At 46.0% G+C, this 19,670-nt stretch overlaps 1 protein-coding gene across 1 annotated transcript in view; it reads right to left on the reverse strand.

Moving 5' to 3' along the window:
• Nucleotides 1-19,670, reverse strand: part of TAMM41 (TAM41 mitochondrial translocator assembly and maintenance homolog) — a 182,356-nt gene that overhangs the window by 74,942 nt on the left and 87,744 nt on the right. Inside the window, exon 5 of the mRNA XM_085624871.1 lies at nt 51-196. Coding sequence (XP_085480997.1) covers nt 51-196 — 146 coding nt within the window. The remainder of the gene's footprint in view (nt 1-50; nt 197-19,670) is intronic.

Genomic DNA, 19,670 nt, shown 5'->3' on the forward strand with positions numbered 1-19,670 from the left:
ATGCATCAAAATTATATTTTGTGATGAAATACAAGTAAAATATTATTTACCTCCAATCTGCCCTGCTGGTGCTTATACACCACCTGAGGACACTCTTCGAGCATATTACTGTACAACTTCTGAAAATGTGACATGTTGGCCTTCACTATGTTTAGCACCTTTGACCGATCTTCCCCGAGTATCATCCTGAAGTCACCTATGTAGATGGGAATAGAGAAACTTATTGAAGAACACCTGGTAATTCATTAGAGACATATATAGCAATTTTTAAATAATAAACAAAAAACTATACAAAAATAATACAGGGTAGGAGGTGCCCTATTTGATTTCCTCGAGCTCTATTCAAAGCGACACCAGGTAATAAGCTAAAGCTGCTTTTTGGTATAATCCAGGGCACTACACTACACATTTTTGTTTTTTACTGGATCAGGTATTATTCACTTCAAGGATTACAGTGTGTTAGCTCATATCATCAACATGTCAAGAATATTTCAATTCTTTACTCTTAATTCTTTGTCAGTGGGTGAGTTCAGTGTTAATATCTCAACTACCCTACGCCTTACCATGTTATTAGCAATTGTAAATTTAGCTTACACATGCATACAGCCTTTTATGCCAGGAAACAATAAATTACGTCCAAAAATGGTGCTTTTACACTAGTTAAAAGAGTTAGTCACACATAGAATTTTGTGAGGTTAAATATTATGCCAGGTGGAGGTGTTCCTGAGCAGGAATGTCCTGAAGGTTTGTGCATATCTACAGGTATTTTCTGAAGTTTAGCCAGAGCCATTCACTAACCAGTTACAGAACCACTTCTGCCATGGAAAATGTGGAATTTACTCCTGTCAATGGCAGGAGTAAATCTCTTTGAGAGTCGGAAATGGAAGGGAACGGCCCAGTAACTGGTGACAGTGTGGGAAAATTAGTTTTTTTTCTACAGAAACAAATATTATCACATGAAGAAAAATGTTTACAAAACAGGCAGGGAGTGCATTTGGACTTATTCGATATTGTTGTATGAGCAAATATATCTGTATACGTTTGCGGGTGAAAATATCCAATCAAACAAACAATTACATGAATACTACTGGGAAAAAGCATCAGTTGCAACTGTCCCCTGATGACTCTACTGGAGTATGTGTTTGACCCCACGATCACAAGTTTGGATCCCATGAATGGTTGGTTAGACTCAGCCAGTCTGCCTTCAGGGGCCAATCAAATAAGAACCTATGCAGAGTGCATTCAATGGCAAAATACCCCACAAGATGGACATGTGTTTCACCAATGTATGTTCTGTCATGCTTTATATGCGTTTTACTAGAACTCTTTGAGGATACTCCAAAAACTATAAATCTATTCCAAATATAGGAGGAAACCTACAAGACTAGATTTACAATTTTTTTTATCGTGCTCTAATCTACATGCTTTCACCAATTTAACCATAGCACATCAAAAGAGTAATCCCCATGATATGTTACAGGAATGAGGGATTGTTTGGGCACAGAGCAGATCCAGTCTCAATAACATTAGACTATGGAAATGTCAGTCCACATCTAGCTGCAACTCTTCTCCATACCACGTCAATCGCAAAAGCAGTTTTATTATGTGACACTTGTATAATTTAATGTCACTTCCCTGCTATGCCACAGAGCTTCATGACCTTGTATTGGAGTGTATCCTTGGAGTGTTAGCCATTATTGCGAACTGGTCAGACAAGGACTCTTTTGTTGTCATTTTCTTTCAACTCTCTATCACAGTGACACGATTACTCGATCAGAAAGCTCACTATTTTTCATTGGTTTATTCCTATTTAAGTCTTAATTTGTCCAGGAAATATAGGGGGGGGTGGTTTACATATAGGCGGATGGTCCGCCATTGGGACATTGTAAATGAGTCCGTCCCCATGACAGAGGGATCACCCACCTAATTTATAAATCACAGCTAAGCAGGCGCTCGTTTATAAAAACATTGGCAGAAATTGCCATCACAGCGGTTCCGGTCAATGCATTTTACTCTTTTCTACAGGGCTGCCTCAGCAGGATGCAGCCCTGTAGCACAGAATCATATTTTTAGGTCGAGCATTCGAGACCTCTTGTATATACTTAAGTATATACTTATATATACTTATATGTATATGTACTTTGTGGGCTCTGGACATCAGCCCTAGGACTGGTTTGCTTCCGCTTAGGGACTTTTTTTTCTGTTCAACTGCCTCTATTTAAAAGTCTTGATAGAAAACGACCAGCAGAGGTCAGTAAAATACCAGAATCACTTTAGCATTCAATAGATTCCGGTCAATAGAAATTGTCTTCCACAAGCACCCGTAGACAATAATATTTTTTTCAAATCTTATATTTTCAGTGATATTACCACCGAAAGCCATTATTTTATATTAAAAACAGAGCTTTGGACTATACCATTTCCCGCTGAAAGGTAATATTTCTCTCCATGTGTTTCCATACCTGGCGTGTCACACAGTTTGGTGCTTACTTTCCCTCCATGTTAAAGAACAGTAGATGTTTCAGCACTCAGGCTAATGTGCTGCATAGCTAAATACATATACGGTCCCAAAGCGAGACCGATTGCTTTGCAAATGCTTGTTTTCTTTACTAAAAGAAAATCCCAAAACAGGATTTTCTTTTTGTAAAAGTAAAAAACTAATGCTCCCCCTGCCATTGGGAGTCTTCTCCATAGGGACTGGGGGTGACATTATAATGTTTTTACAGTTCCTTTCTGCCAGGTGTTACCTGGTGGTAAGAAACAGTAAAAAATTACCGCATGTCTACCCACCTAAATCTGGAGGGTGGCCATGTAGCCATTACTTCGACGGCCCCTTACTCCCCAGGACTGTCGGAGAGGTTTGGCCATGGTGGAGACAGAGTAGTCGCCGACTGCAGGCCCGCTCGCATTTAAATCTGATGGGTGGACCTTTATGTTGGCAGTATGTATGCACACCGTTGCAACAGAGTATACACACTGCCAACATATAACTTACCCACAACATTCTGATCGGATTCTGTCTGTATGGGTTAGATAGTTTTAAACCAATATTGAATATGCTACTTACCAGTATGCATCTGTTCTTGGCATGTAGGGCTGCTGACATTCATATCTGTGCATAGATCGCCGCCTAGTGTTGGGTCCGGATGATTGCACATTGTTGTCCTGGAAGAGTTTTCGAAGTATCACGAGATAGGTGACTCCTCCCCTGGACCACAGTGCGCATGGGCATCCTCTCCATCCTTAGATTTTTTCGCCATTGTGGCAGTGATGGAGTAGATACAGTAAGTGATGACCATGCTATACAGTAATTCTGAGTGCTGCAGCCGCTACAGGCGCCGGGGAGGAGGGTGGGAGATATGAATGTCAGCAGCCCTACATGCCAAGAACAGATGCATACTAGTAAGTAGCATATTCAGTCCGAGGCATGTGGGCTGCTGAATTAATATCTGTGCATAGAATATATAGCAGTACCTCCATTAGCGGCGGCTACCCGTGCCAGCTGCAGCAGTCTGAAAAAGAGTTTTGAGAACAGCCTGTCCTACAGCTGCCTGCTGTTTTGAGTGTACATCTACACAGTAGTGTTTGGTAAATGTATGTATAGTGGACCATGTGGCTGCTCTACATGTTTCCTGTAAAGGGATGTTTCCTAGGAAAGCCATGGACGCCCCTAACTTTCCTGTTGAGTGGGCTCGTGGGGGAATCGTTAATGTGCGTTTAGCTTTTTGATAGCAAATTTGAATACATTTAACGATCCATCTGGCTATACCTGCTTTGGAAATGGCGTTACCCTTGTGTTGTGGAGAAAAGGCAACGAAAAGTTGTTTTGTTTTCCTAAAATCCTTAGTTCTGTCTATATAGTACATGAGGGCCCTCTTTCCATCTAGTGTATGGAGCATTCTCTCTGCGACATTCTGTGGATTTTGAAAGAAAACAGGCAGTTCAATAGTTTGATTCATGTGGAACTGCGATACCACTTTGGGCATGAATTTGGGGTTGGTACGTAGTACAACCCTGTTTGCGTGAACCTGTATGAATGGCTAGTGCCTGGAGTTCACTAACTCTTCTTAACGAAGTGATTGCCACTAGGAAAGCTACTTTCCAGGTGAGGAATTGAATCTCACATGAATGGAGAGGTTCAAAGGGTGGACCCATTAATCTGGTGAGGACCAAATTGAGGTTCCACACCGGTGCCGGTGGGTGTCTTGGGGGGATTACTCGTTTGAGTCCCTCCAAGAAGGCTTTGATGGCAGGCACTCGCGGTTAAATGGATGCGTATTGAGTTGTATGCCAGATTGCATCGGTATAGGTGTAGGAGGTAACAGATGATGTTTTGAATGGATGCGTCCAGCGGGTTAATGTCATTGTTGTTGCAGTAAATGACAAACCTCTTCCATTTAGCCGCATAGCAAGCTCTGGTAGTGGGTCTCCTGGCCTCCTTGATGATCTCCATACAGTCAGGTGGCAGGTTTAGGTAGCCAAACTCTAAGACTTCAGGAGCCAGATTGCCAGGTTCAGCTGTTGCGGATCTGGGTGCAGAATTTCGCCATGGTTCTGCGTTAAAAGTGCGGGTTTGATCCGCAGCCTTTGATGCGGCACCACGGAAAGTTCTAGAAAGGTGGTGTACCATGGTTGGCGCGCCCATGTGGGAGCAACTAGGATGAGTGTCAGTGAGTGTTGTCGCAGTTTGCGTGCCACCAGCGGTATTAATGGCGCTGGGGGAAAAGCGTACGCAAATCTGCCGGACCAGTTCATCCATATCGCATTGCCCTGTGACTGTGGATGTGGGAACCTGGCGGCAAAGCTTTGGCATTTTGCGTTTTCGTATGTGGCGAATAGGTCTATCTCTGGATGACCCCACTGTTGGAAGTACGGTTGGAGAACTGACGGATGTAGCTCCCACTCGTGCATCTGGTGGCTGTGTCTGCTGAGCAGATCCGCCATCTGGTTGTCCTTGCCGGGGAGGTGTTCCGCCATGAGGAATATGTTCCTCTGAATGGCCCACCTCCACATGCTCTGTGCCAGATGAGACAACTGTGGAGAGTGTGTTCCTCCCTGCTTCTGTATGTAGTACATGGCAGTCATGTTGTCCGTCCGGATCAACAGGACTTTGTTGCACAAGTGTACTTTGAATGCCTTCAGGGCTAGGAAGATTGCCATCAGTTCCAGAACGTTGATGTGCATCTTCTTTTGTTGCGTTGTCCATAGTCCCTGCACTGTGTAAGTGAGTACATGAGCTCCCCAACCCTGGAGAGAGGCGTCCGCTGTCAGTATTATTTGTGGAACAGGCTCTTGGAACGGTCGGCCCTTGCAAAGGTTTTGTGGATTCCACCAATGCAGAGAGTTGTATGCCCGACCGCTTACCAACACTAGGTCTTTTAATTGCCCGTGAGCCTGATTCCATTGACATGCCAAGCACTCCTGAAGCGGGTGCATATGTAGTCTCGCGTGCGGGACTATGAAAATGCAGGAGGCCATCATGCCTATTAACTGCATGAACACTCGCGCAGGAAGGGAGTGTTGAGGTTTGAACTTTGAGATCAGCAGTTGCATGCTGTTGATCCTCACTAAATTTGGCTGAGCTGTGGCTGCCAGAGTGTTTATGGTCGCGACCAGGTACTGTCGTACGTGTGCGGGTTGGAGATGTGATTTTGGGTAATTTAGTGAGAATCCCAGACTGTGAAGAAGGTGAATGGTGAGGGACATGTGGCTGGCACATTGCTGGGCTGACTTTGCCTGAACAAGCCAGTCGTCCAGGTAAGGGAAGACGTGAATGTGTTGCCTCTGTAGATGTGCAGCCACTGTTGCTAGGCACTTGGTAAAGACCCTGGGTGCTGTTGTTACTCCGGAGAGGAGAACTTTGAATTGATAGTGATGTCCCTGAATAGTGAACCTGAGATATTTCCTGTGTGATGGGTGTATGGGTATGTGGAAATACGCATCTTTTAGGTCCAGTGTGGCTAGGAAGTCTCCCTGACTGAGTAGCGGGAGAACCTGCTGTAGGGTGAGCATATGGAAATGCTCTGAGAGTATGTATTTGTTGAGGGGTCTCAGGTCTAGTATAGGTCTGAGCGACCCGTCCTTTTTTGGGATTAAGAAGTACAGAGAGTACACCCCTGTCCCCTGCTGGTTGACGGGCACGACCTCTATTGCACCTTTTTGCAGCATACTTAGCACTTCCTGCTGCAATAATGCCAAGTGCTCTACGGACATAGGACGGTGCTTTGGCGGTATGTTGGGTGGGGTGGACGTTAATTCGAGACAGTAACCGTGCTGGATAATGTCCCTGACCCACCTGTCTGTGGTGATGGTTTTCCACGCTGACAGGAACCGTTGGAGTCTCCCCCCGACAGGTGTTATGTGGTCGGGGGCAAGGAGAGGGCGTCACTGTTTGTTTTTGGGGGAGGACCTGGTGTTGCCGTAACCACGTCCTCTGCCCTTGGTGCTGGAGCCACGATATCCACCTCTGTTGGTTTTATCATAGGTACTTTGTCTGCCCCCTTTAGTGTACTGCTGCTGTGACCCCTGACCTCTAGCTGCTCCTCTATTCCCGGGGCGACGAAAGGAGCCACTACGAAACTGCTGCGTCTGCAGAGCCCCCATTGATTTCGCAGCGTCAGTGTCTTTTTTAATTTTCTTGAGGGTAGTGTCAACTTCAGGGCCAAATAAATAGTCTGGGTTGACCGGTTGATTTAAGATATTGTTCTGAATTTCCAGCTTGAAGCCTGAGATTCTCAACCATGCATGCCTTCTCAACATGACGCTTGTGTTGATTGGCCTCGCCGCTGTGTCGGCTGCATCCAGTGCGCACTTGATGGATGCATTGGTAAGGAGTTGTACCTCTCTGATGAGGAGCTCCGCTGCCTCTTTATATTCATCTGGCAAATGTTGGAGTAGTGATTTTAGTGTGTCGTAGTGGGACCTATCATAACGGGCCAGGAGTGCCTGTGTGTTGGCAATGTGCCAGATGTTTGCTGCTGCGCTGCAATCCGTTTGCCTGATGTCTCCAGCACTTTGGACTCCTTGTCTGGGGGAGGAGCATCACCTGTTGTTTGTGAGTGGGCTCTTTTGCGAGCATTAGCAACCACCATGGAGTCCAAGGGTAACTGGCCCCTAATGTACATAGGGTCTCCGGGTGCAGGCTTGTATTTTTTTTCAATCCTGGGGTTTAGCACCCGTGCCCTGGTTGTTTCTTTGAAAATGTCTTTTGCAGGTTTGAGAACTCCTTTTAACATGGGCAGAGTCTTGACAGTTCTTTCAGAAGAGGCGAAAGTGTCCACCAAGAAGTCTTATTCGACAGTGTCAGAATGGAGTTCTACTCCATGATTGGCAGCAGCCCGTTCTATGAGGGCATTAAAGGCAGCAGTGTCCTCTGTGGGAGATGTCTTTATGTTATAAAGCTGCGTGTCATGGGTATCTGGTGCGGTACCCTGGTCTGTGGGGTCATCCCATGCCTGATCTGGGTCTTGCAGGTGATCATCAGGATCGATATCCCCAGGGTAGGTGGTATCATCCCCTACATAGTCCTCTACTGCGTCTGCCTCTGAAGGCGTAGGAGGAAAGGACGGTGGATCCTGATGGAAGGGTTGAAAGTGTTCATGAAGCACTGGCTCTGACCCTGCCGGCAATTTGTGTTTGAGAGGAATTTTGTAGGAGTCCAATCCCCTCTCTGGCGTGATTTTCCGCTTGCGGAGCATCAACCTACCAGTGTTGGCATCGATAAATTGTGGCTGTGAAGGCTCGAAGTCTGTTTGTCCTGTGGATGGGGACTGTGTCTGGCGGACACGTGTCCGAATCTCGAACAGTTTCGGCGCAGTGGGCGGCGGCAACCCAAACGTGATGTTGGCTGGCGCCGAGGGTGCTTTTGAAGCCTTGTGCGTGTCGGGACCCGACGTAGAGTGGAGGGCTGCCCGTTCTCTGATGCGTTGCAACGATGCCGAGACCTGTTGCACGGTGAACGCGGATGGCTCTTTGGAACCGGTCGGCACCTTGGAGGTAGGCGTCGAAGCGGCACCCGACTTCTTTGCAGTCATGGGGTCATCGATCCGAAGGGAGGTATCGACGCTCGTTAGAGTCGATGACTTGGCAGGCGCCGCCGTCTTAGACGTCGAAGCAGACGGGGTGGCCACCTTGACTTTGGTGGTTGGGGCCGATGTCTTCGGTGCCAGAGGCCAAGGCGCCTTTTGGGGACCGAGGGCCTTCTTCTTTGGCTCGGCACCCGTATCCGCTGCGGTGAGCTCGGCACCGAAATCCCTTTTTGCACGGTCGGAGCCGATGACCTTTGCCGGCGTCGAAGGAGTGGAGGGCTTCGAGGCCTTCGAGCCGATCACAACCAGTTTCACTTTCGGTTTCGATGGAACTGGTGCAATGGATGGTTTCGCTGAAGGGAATCCAGTCGCCTTCGATAATAATGGCTCTTGCGAAATGTTCGAGGCCGGGCCTGAAGGCGGGGCCGAAGAACCAGGAGATTGATCTTGGGTAAGGCCCGAAGGCGATCCCTCGACCTGAGCCTCATGACGACGTATTTTGTCGGCCTCCGTATGGACGGGTTGGCCTAGCTCCTCGCTGGAGCTATCTTCCTCGGCCCCAAAGGCCTCATCGTAGTCTCCTACCTCTTCGACGACGACTTCTCTCTGAAAAATCACCTCATCGTCATCTTCCGATCGGGAGTCGTGTTCGGAAGCGGGGCTGGAGTCTACGTCTTCCACGCTCTCGGCGTCCTCGTCTTCGGTGCTAAAGATGTTGGCCGGGGCAGGTGCCGATTGCTGCGCCTCCAATCGCGCTGCCCGTCGATTCCGGAGAGTTTTCTTCGAGCGGAATTGGGCACAGGCCATACATTTCAACTCATCGTGATCCGGTGAGAGACATTTGTTGCATACCGGGTGGACGTCGATGTGTGGGTATTTCGCGTGGCATAAAGGACACCTTTTGAATGGAGTCCTCGATTCCATCGTCGATCGAAGTTCGATGTTCGGACCAAGCGGATCCGAAAAGCTGGAAGAAGGTGCTAAAGAAACTAGTCGATACCGAACGGGAACAGTACCGACGATAACTAAAGGCCTTTTGGCCTTAAACTGAATTTTCCTAACTTGAGCTAAGATAAGCACATCCGAACCCAATGGCGGAAAAAAACAATCTAAGGATGGAGAGGATGCCCATGCGCACTGTGGTCCAGGGGAGGAGTCACCTATCTCGTGATACTTCGAAGACTCTTCCAGGACAACAATGTGCAATCATCCGGACCCAACACTAGGCAGCGATCTATGCACAGATATGAATTCAGCAGCCCACATGCCTCGAACATAATTTTTTCCAAGGTGGACACCTTACAGCAAAACAACACATTTCAGGTTAAACAAAATACAAATTAAGTTATATCTCCTCCTGGGGAAAGACAAGTTGGAGCCTGACCTGTCCCAGAAATTGGTATAGCATAACACCCCAGAGAGTGTGGAACAAAGTTTCCTCCTCCCATTTACAGACCAATTGCAGACAGTTTGACCAATTGCAGTGTACAATATTCCCGACTTCGAGTTCAATAAGCTTAAATTTATACTGGATTGCCACAAACCACTTCTAAATGTTAAGGCAACACTCAACCTCTGTCTGAGTTTTCCTTGGGTGTCTGAAACATTGCAACTCTGGTCTGCTCCTCCATTAGTACCCTAGCTTCAATTTATGTACAGCCCATCTTCTTCATATCAGAAATGTAGTGTTTTTTTTAAATTACATTGAGGAATCCAAGTATCTATATCATTCCAAAAATACCTCTCGGAGCTTTGAGATGCCTGTGGTGTTCCATTTCTTAAATCCATCCAGTTTTGATACATCCCCCAGCATTCAACTCACCCACAGAGGGTCTCATTCGACAATCTTTTTCTGGCCTTGACCAGGAGCTAGGTTCCCAAACCTTTTTCTCTCTATTGGAAATACATACATGATCTTTCCTTCATGGCCAACCGGCCGAATCACTGACAACTACAAGGCGAGAGTACCAATGACAATGAGGAATAAAATAAAAAAGCGATTGGTGTATTCCATTTCAAGCTTTTAAGTGCAATGTCAAATAATCATACATCTGAGGTGATTATTTTAAAAAAGAGAAACCCTTCCTAGAAGTTAATGTAGGAGCACCCGCTATGCCAGAAGTTTCCTCGAACCTACTTAGCAGAACTGTCAAATACTAGTCTCTGAACTGTGACTCAGAGAGACATCAATGCCCTAGGCAAAGATATATATGCACTTTAAATAGGCTGGATGAGACATCTGACACTTTTTGGCAGGTGTCCCGCATTCACCAAACCCTTAGTCAGTACCCACACAACTGAACAAAAGCAATCTTATTTGTAGAAAGTTCTGTTACAATAAATCTGTCTCTATGCTAAGCAGCCAAACTCTAAATTTGCCCCTTACTATTCAGTGCAGATATAATGAATATGTTTGCTTAAGTGAACAAACCTCTTGCAACCTCAGTTAAATATACTTTCCCCATAGTCACTCAAATGTTTCATTTCCGACAGGCTTAGAGATTTCACCAGATCTTACAATTTATTGGAATGTGTGTGGTCTTGAAATAGCTGGAAACCAGAGTACTGGTAGAAAAATGATCCAGTACAGAGTAAGGGGTACTTCCAGGTAGCACATGGGCAGACTTTGGGTTCAGTGGGCCACATGGTGAAGCTGAAGGCTTGCCACTGAAAGCTGGACAATACCCGCCACCTATTTTCATGATTAGTGAGATGAAAGTGGCTAAATGTCTTTAAATCTAAGATAGTCCATCCCATCCTTTGCCTTAACAATGACTAAGGGTTCGAATATGAATAGACAGTGGAGGAAATTAATCTTTTGCACTTGGGCCCCTGGATTTTCTTTTTTTTCTGTGGACTAGGATAGCATGTGTTTTTGACATATAATAGTAAATACAGTACGGAGCCGGTTGCCAGCTCCTTTGCTATACAGCTCCTTACTGCTTTTGACTCTTCTCAAAAATATGGTATCTATATTGGCAACTGAACTGGCATATTTGATGTTTTTCATAGAAGTGCACAGAATGGGGCAGTCTGCTTAAAAGGTCAATTACAACATGTGAGCCTGTAGAACAGATTTCACCACTTGCAGCAGAGCTCACAAAATCTGAGAGGTACTCATGTGACATTGCGTGCAAGCCTCTGTGCTGGAATTAAAATCCAACATTTTTGATTAAAATGTTGCGTTTAACCCACTACAGGTCAGTTGTGACTTTTCTTGTAAAAGTCGGTCCGAGCTTCATAGTGATTAAATCTAAAATAAATGTTACAGCATGCATACATCTACAGAGGGTAACATGAGCTTAAAGGCTATAAATGCTGTGGTGGAAGGTTCGCACCACAGGGCAGAGACGGTGGGAAGGGGAACTAGGTTGCACCCTTTCAGATAAAGAATGGGAGGATATCTTCTACAGGTCCCACCACACCGCACACTCCATGGGTCACCCAGAAACTGCATTTAAAATTGTATCTTACTGGTATTACACCCTGGCACGCCTAACCAAGTTGAACTCTCAGTGTGATGGCCTCTGCTGGCATGGCTACGGGAGTTCAGGTACCCTCCTTCATTTGCTGTGGAACTGCCAGAAGCTCACAAGATACTGGGAAAAGATCCTCGATGAAATCGATAAGGCCTTTGACACCACCATCCCTAGATTCCCTGCTTATACTATCCTGGGATTGCCCAATGCGCTGACCTTCTGTACTGCTCGATTTTCCCGGCCCTATTGTGTTGATGGGTGATTAGGGTGACTTCAGTCTATTACCATTCAAGCCTAAGGGTTAGAGTAGTGAATGAAGTCTATTTACTAGGCACTTCGACATGATCCTGTGTTCTTCCCCATAGATTAGGGCTTGCACACATATCCTAGGGGATAGATTCGTTAGTCTTAGGGATAACCTGCCCTGTAGTGAGGGTATTTCATGGAGCCGTGTTGAATTCAGGCCTGGTAGGCCTCAAACGGGGGAGACTCCATCTTTCTTTCTGCTCCAGCAGCTTGAGATGTTTCTAGGTTACAGGGGATGTTTTAGTTATGAGGTGTTATTCGCTTGGAGAGAACCGGTTCAGACCGGCCCTTATCGAAGGATTGTATTTTTCTTCATGCCGAAGACGCTACATCAGGCCGGCCGGCCGGCTGGGAAAGTGTCCTTGGCACGGGGAGGTACAAGAATTTGGTGGGCGGCAGGTTACGGGCTGGAATTTTCCATGAGAAAATGCACCTCTATATTAGTGAAAGCCTGAGGCAGATACTGGCACTTATTCTTTCAATCCATAGGCGGCACCTAGCCGTTAGCAGAAAAGCTACTACTTATTCCAGGGAAGACAGATGACAAACTTGAGGGCGGAGAAAGACCAAGAGACAGATACTCTTCTAGCAGAATTGCCAGAGAGGAGAGAGTAGCCGATGAGAAAGAGGTCCCAGTGACTCGGAGAAGGGAGACGGAGGTGTGATCTCCAGGCGAGCCGAGGCACAGACGAGAAGGGGACCTAGATGACCATTGAGTGCAGGCTACACACGACTAAGGTGATGTCGACCCCTTTCTTATTAGAGTGTACAACCTAATCTTTCACTTTTCTTTACAGGTTATGTGTTACATTATGTGCTTGCGTATATGATATATATCTATATATAATAAAGTCAGTTTGTAGTAAATCAACATGTGCTGCGTGTTCTTGTATAAGAGGGTAGCCTATTCTTCTAGTCAGCTGCAACTCGACATGAACAGATGTTAACCCTGATCCGGTAAGTGGTAACTGAATAAGGGAGAAAGGAGCCCCTCGAACCAGAGAACAGGTTGTGCTCAAACTGGCAGTTCTTGTGTGATCTGATACACTGATTCCCTTGTCGTATGTTATAGTGATCATAGGATGAACTCGTGAAGGCTGCCGTCTAGGTAGGAAGTCCTGGGTCCGTTTGGGACCGCGAGGCTAAGGCTACCGCCTGGGTAGGAAGTCCTGGGTCCGTTTGGGACCGCGAGGCTAAGGCTACCGCCTGGGTAGGAAGTCCTGGGTCCGTTTGGGACCGCGAGGCTGAGGCTGCCGTCTGGGTAGGAAGTCCTGGGTCCGTTTGGGACCGCGAGGCTAAGGCTACCGCCTGGGTAGGAAGTCCTGGGTCCGTTTGGGACCGCGAGGCTAAGGCTGCCGTCTGGGTAGGAAGTCCTGGGTCCGTCTTGGATCGCGAGGCCGCCACTGGTATTATAAGAGGTCTTGATATATATATGCCGTTAGGTTTCTGGACCAAAAAGTTACCTGATGCTAGTGAGCGTTATACACCCTTTGAGAAACAGTTACTTGCATGTTATTGGGCTCTGGTGGATACCGAGCAATTGATTTTGGGACATGATATAGTTTTGCGACCTGAGATTCCTATTATGCAGTGGGTTATGAGTTCGCCAAAAACTCACCGCATTGGACACGCTCAGGAGGCGAGTGTGATTAAATGGAAATGGTATATACAAGACAGGGCACGTGTGGGTCAGAAAGGAGTTGCATCTTTACATGAGCAGGTGGCGCGAGCGCCATCGACTGAGACTGAGAGTGTATGTTCCGTACCTTTAGTACAGGAGTCTCCTGTCAAGTGGGGTAGACCCTTTGATGATTTGTCCGTAGAGGACAGGAACCATGTCTGGTTTACGGATGGTTCAGCGAGGTTCATAGGGCCGAAACGGCACTGGAAAGCGGTGTCCTATAATCCGGTCACGCAGAAACTGCTGAGCACAACTGGTGAAGGTAAGAGCAGCCAATTCGCTGAACTGTATGCTGTTTATCAAGTCCTGAAACAAGAATTACCCGGCACATGTCATATTTTCACTGACTCTTGGTCTACGGCCAATGGACTGGCAGTTTGGTTACCGACTTGGCATTCCCATAATTGGGAATTGCATTCAAAACAGTTGTGGGGAAGAGAGTTATGGCAAGAGATTTGGGAGATGCTCCCACAGAGTACTGTTACAATCTTCCATGTGGATGCTCACACCCCTATAGATTCTCTTGACAAATTTTTTCATAACATTGCAGATGAGAAATCTAAAATTGCTGAGGCAGTGGTGGACAGGCAAGATTCTGATATGGCGGGATTGGCGAAATGGGCCCACCAGAAGGCAGGACATTTTGGAGAGAAAGCCACTAGCAGGTGGGCTGCTGATCGAGGAATTTATATTCCCTTAGATTTGATCAAGAATGTTATTTTACATTGTCCCATTTGTCAGCATATCAGACAGCGCAAAGTGCCCCAGATTGTTAAAGGTCATTTACATCGCGGGAAACTGCCCGCTCAAATTTGGCAAATTGATTACATTGGTCCACTTCCCATGAGCAGGAATTGTCAATATGTTTGCACAATTGTTGATACATACAGTGGCTTGTTGGTAGCCCTTCCCTGTAAGCAAGCTACCCAATTGAATACCATTAAAACGTTGGAATTGGTTATCATGTATTATGGTGTGCCATTCCAAATTCAATCTGATAATGCATCCCATTTTCGTGGAAGATTGGTACAAGAATTCTGTGTGGAAAACAATATTGACTGGGTATTCCATGTCCCGTATTATCCACAGGCCTCAGGTCTTGTGGAGAGAATGAATGGTCTGCTGAAGGGGCAGTTGCGTAAACTAACTGATGACAAATATAAGAATTGGCGAGACTTTTTGTCTCAAGCACTATTAATCGTCCTTTTCTAAATGCTGAATCTCCACTTATGCGTTTGTTCCCTCCGAATGTTAATGCTCAGCCAAATGAAATCAGAGAGACTGTGATGTACTGGGAGATTACTCCCGGAGCTTTGGCTCCATGTAGAGCGACCCCAGGGTCGGCAGGTTTAGACTTGCATGCCATGGATGACACCGTTCTAAAAGGTAAAGATCGGGTCATCATCGCGACCGGTGTTGGTGTTCATATACCACCCGGGAATTTTGGATTAATCGCCCCTAGATCGGGGCTGGCCGTAAAAGGCATTCAGGTACTTGGAGGGGTCATTGACAGCGATTATCAGGGAGAGATTAAGGTGCTCCTGCTAAATAGCAGTGAGGCTGATTTGCTGATCCATCGAACTGACCGAGTGGCTCAATTACTGATAATGCCTGTCTTCAGTGGTGGGATGGTAAAAGGCACTGCCCCAACTTTGCTAACTATACGAGGCCAGAAAGGTTTTGGCTCCACAGATAACCCTGGGGCCAGGGTTTGGGTGCAGTCGCCTAAGACTCCCCCTGAACAGGCAGAGGTCATCGCCACCGGTCATGATAATACCATTTTAGTTATGAGACCAGGGAAAGATAGCTGGGAAGCAGTCCCGGCTGACAAATGTTACTTACGAGAATGATTAATGCCTGTATTTGATTCTCTTTCAGATCATTCTTTGGACTGTCGCTGCAGGATGTGTCGTCGCAGGACTATTTTCGGGTTGGTTCGACGAGGGAGAAGGACTCCCGTCAACCCCGGATGAGCTACACGCCCGAGTGTCGCGTTCCTTTGCTGCGTGGGATACGTCATCGAACTTTTGGACACTACTGGCGAAAAGGGTGACCGATGCCCCTCACTTTTGTTTGACGCCGATGAGATCTGTACATGACATCCTAGCGACCTGTCTGGTTGCTGTCCCTGCTTCACTGGAAACCCTAACTAATATTTTCAACATTTCGAAGGCTCGCCCCAATGTTCTTCTGGGCGATTTTGCCACCCACACGTATTGCCCCTTATGTACTGAACTTCCGGACAGGATACCCCCCATCCAATCCCAAATAGTTACCTATAATATCACACAAGGTGATATATGCTTTTTTCTTACATGTAATCCTAGTGCAATCTCTGAATGTCTACAGCTGAAATTGAAAGGTGCTACTTCCTTCACCTTTCATGAGCGAACTTTGTGCTTTCAAAGGACACCGAAAACATGTGCTTCGGTCATGAACAATATGACTTGCAAGAGTTTGGTGGTTACCCCTAGTCATTATCGCACGATGTTGCTACCTGCCGGATGGCTTTTCTCATGTGGTAATACTTCTTGGCCATATGTCCCCGCGAATATTTCCGGTGGCCCCTGTGCTATTACAAGACTCAGTTTACTAATGTTCTCATCACATCCGAATGCCAATTCTCGTGTGATTCGAGATACAGTGATGTTACAGGAGGATTGTGACTCATCTTTGCATTTGTATTCCAAGTCTGAATACCTTAGCTTGGCTATTTCAATTATTGGTGTTCCTGCTTTGGCGGTTTATAATGCTAAATCTATTGGGAAAATGGCCTGCTGGATGGTAAAATCTATTAATCATACTTCTACAGTCCTATCTGACATGCTGTTAGACGCCCAGGGTGAACGTAGAGCCATCTTGCAAAATAGAGCGGCCATTGATTATCTTTTGCTTAAACATGGACATGACTGCTCTGACTTTGAGGGTCTTTGTTGTTTTAACTTGTCTGATCATACACAATCTATTCGCGCCCACATTGACAGGTTACATGATTTGACGGAGGAAGTGAGAAAACACATTGACCAGGGCTGGTTTGACTGGCTCTTTAATTGGTTACCTGACCTGTATCTATTACGTCGAATATTAGGAGGTATTCTACTTACCATCGCTGTTTTGATTTCTATTTGTTGCGTTATTCAGTGTATCCCTTCACTACTTCAATTCTGCACACTTGGTACTAGACATAGGTCAGTTAGTTTTGTTTCATATTATTCCTCTACGGATGTTAGTTCGGTTTAATGAATGTATAATAGACTGAAGTCAAGGGTGAAATGTACTGCTCGATTTTCCCGGCCCTATTGTGTTGATGGGTGATTAGGGTGACTTCAGTCTATTACCATTCAAGCCTAAGGGTTAGAGTAGTGAATGAAGTCTATTTACTAGGCACTTCGACATGATCCTGTGTTCTTCCCCATAGATTAGGGCTTGCACACATATCCTAGGGGATAGATTCGTTAGTCTTAGGGATAACCTGCCCTGTAGTGAGGGTATTTCATGGAGCCGTGTTGAATTCAGGCCTGGTAGGCCTCAAACGGGGGAGACTCCATCTTTCTTTCTGCTCCAGCAGCTTGAGATGTTTCTAGGTTACAGGGGATGTTTTAGTTATGAGGTGTTATTCGCTTGGAGAGAACCGGTTCAGACCGGCCCTTATCGAAGGATTGTATTTTTCTTCATGCCGAAGACGCTACATCAGGCCGGCCGGCTGGGAAAGTGTCCTTGGCACGGGGAGGTACAAGAATTTGGTGGGCGGCAGGTTACGGGCTGGAATTTTCCATGAGAAAATGCACCTCTATATTAGTGAAAGCCTGAGGCAGATACTGGCACTTATTCTTTCAATCCATAGGCGGCACCTAGCCGTTAGCAGAAAAGCTACTACTTATTCCAGGGAAGACAGATGACAAACTTGAGGGCGGAGAAAGACCAAGAGACAGATACTCTTCTAGCAGAATTGCCAGAGAGGAGAGAGTAGCCGATGAGAAAGAGGTCCCAGTGACTCGGAGAAGGGAGACGGAGGTGTGATCTCCAGGCGAGCCGAGGCACAGACGAGAAGGGGACCTAGATGACCATTGAGTGCAGGCTACACACGACTAAGGTGATGTCGACCCCTTTCTTATTAGAGTGTACAACCTAATCTTTCACTTTTCTTTACAGGTTATGTGTTACATTATGTGCTTGCGTATATGATATATATCTATATATAATAAAGTCAGTTTGTAGTAAATCAACATGTGCTGCGTGTTCTTGTATAAGAGGGTAGCCTATTCTTCTAGTCAGCTGCAACTCGACATGAACAGATGTTAACCCTGATCCGGTAAGTGGTAACTGAATAAGGGAGAAAGGAGCCCCTCGAACCAGAGAACAGGTTGTGCTCAAACTGGCAGTTCTTGTGTGATCTGATACACTGATTCCCTTGTCGTATGTTATAGTGATCATAGGATGAACTCGTGAAGGCTAAGGCTACCGCCTGGGTAGGAAGTCCTGGGTCCATTTGGGACCGCGAGGCTAAGGCTGCCGCCTGGGTAGGAAGTCCTGGGTCCGTTTGGGACCGCGAGGCTAAGGCTGCCGTCTGGGTAGGAAGTCCTGGGTCCGTTTGGGACCGCGAGGCTAAGTCTGCCGTCTGGGTAGGAAGTCCTGGGTCCGTCTTGGATCGCGAGGCCGCCACTGGTATTATAAGAGGTCTTGAGATATATATATATATATATATATATATATATATATATAGTAGGAATTCCCTGTCCTTAGGTGGTATATATATATGTGGTTACTTATTGTGAATAGGCCCTAGGGAGGGGGTAACGTTCTGGCTGGGTTAGAAAGGCTCTGTTGAGCGGGTTCTATCTGATCCGATAACCCAAGCAGAACACCTTCCCCTTGTGTTCTACCAGAGGCAGGCAGATTGCTCTGGTGCTGAATACAGCACACCGGGTACTTCTAGCTGGGTGGAGAACAGACAGGGTCCCTGGGCACACACAATGGCTGCATCAATTGTGGTCTCTTTTGCGCATGGAGAGGCTGTCTATGGCTACTCTGGGGAACAAATCCGAATATGCCAATATCTGGGCCCCCTTTATCTCCCTTTCATCCAAGGAGTTTCGGGAATTGTCATGTCCCATCTATCTACGGATTTTGAAACTGATTCCCGAGAGTCATGGGGGTGGCTAGCGCCTTCAATTCCAGATGGGTTCCCTGGGCCCTCGAGACACTGGTAACTATCATGCCGGATCATACCCGTATGTATGAGTGTATTTCTTTTCCTCGTTTCTTGCTCACCTGGAAAGGGTGGGAGAGGGTTGGGTATGGGGTTCTTCAACTTAGATTTGGTTCTTGTTTGGTATGCAATTTTTACTCCTTCTTTTAAAAGCAGACTCTATCGCCTCAAGCCGTCAAGGACAAGTCCTTGGTTCATTGCCACACGCATGTTCACCGCGCCACAGAGTTTTCTCTCATTTACATTTCGTTGAGCCAGGACCGTTTAATGTCTCCTTTTAGCAAACGGTGCCGGCCCAGGATGGGTTGTAGGTGGCATGCTGTGTTAACTAACTAAACAGTCAGCCTCTGATCCGTAGGCCCTGCCTTTCTTTTACAATTGTGATGTAGCCGGCCCATAGGGTTGTAGGCAACGATGCAACATCTTTTCATGCTATGTGTTCTGCTAATAAAATTGATTTAATTCTAAATGCTGTGGTGGCCACTTAAACAACAGTAATCATGCACAGCTTTTAAAGATTTATTGACTTCTATTCTTGGTTTAGATTATAAATAATTTATGAAAATAAGTCAACATTGTTTTTTATTTTATATGGTCCAAGTATGTTGCAAGAATTGCATTAATACGCCAACTTTAATCCCTGTTCGCTTGATGGGCCTGTGTATCTCCACAGTAATAATTTTATTGTACCGTTAGTTAAAACTCACAATTTGAAACCATCAAGACATTAAAAGTGCATACCAATCCTTGTTGACATTTTTAAAATACAGACTGCATACTTAGCTTATTGATGTTATGCTATACGTGGAGTTCATATCGAGGCTCAATTTTGTTATATATTCAAACCTTTTTAAGACGGATTAAAGCATGGACAAAGTGCTTGTGCTTTAGGGTATCTGTTCATTCCTATGTGGCAGGTAAATACTTTGATAAAGTGCTTGTGCTTCAAGGTACAAACATGGGTTAAT

The sequence above is a fragment of the Triturus cristatus genome, chromosome 9 (genome assembly GCF_964204655.1).
Source record: "Triturus cristatus chromosome 9, aTriCri1.1, whole genome shotgun sequence".
NCBI classification, from domain to species: Eukaryota; Metazoa; Chordata; class Amphibia; order Caudata; family Salamandridae; genus Triturus; species Triturus cristatus.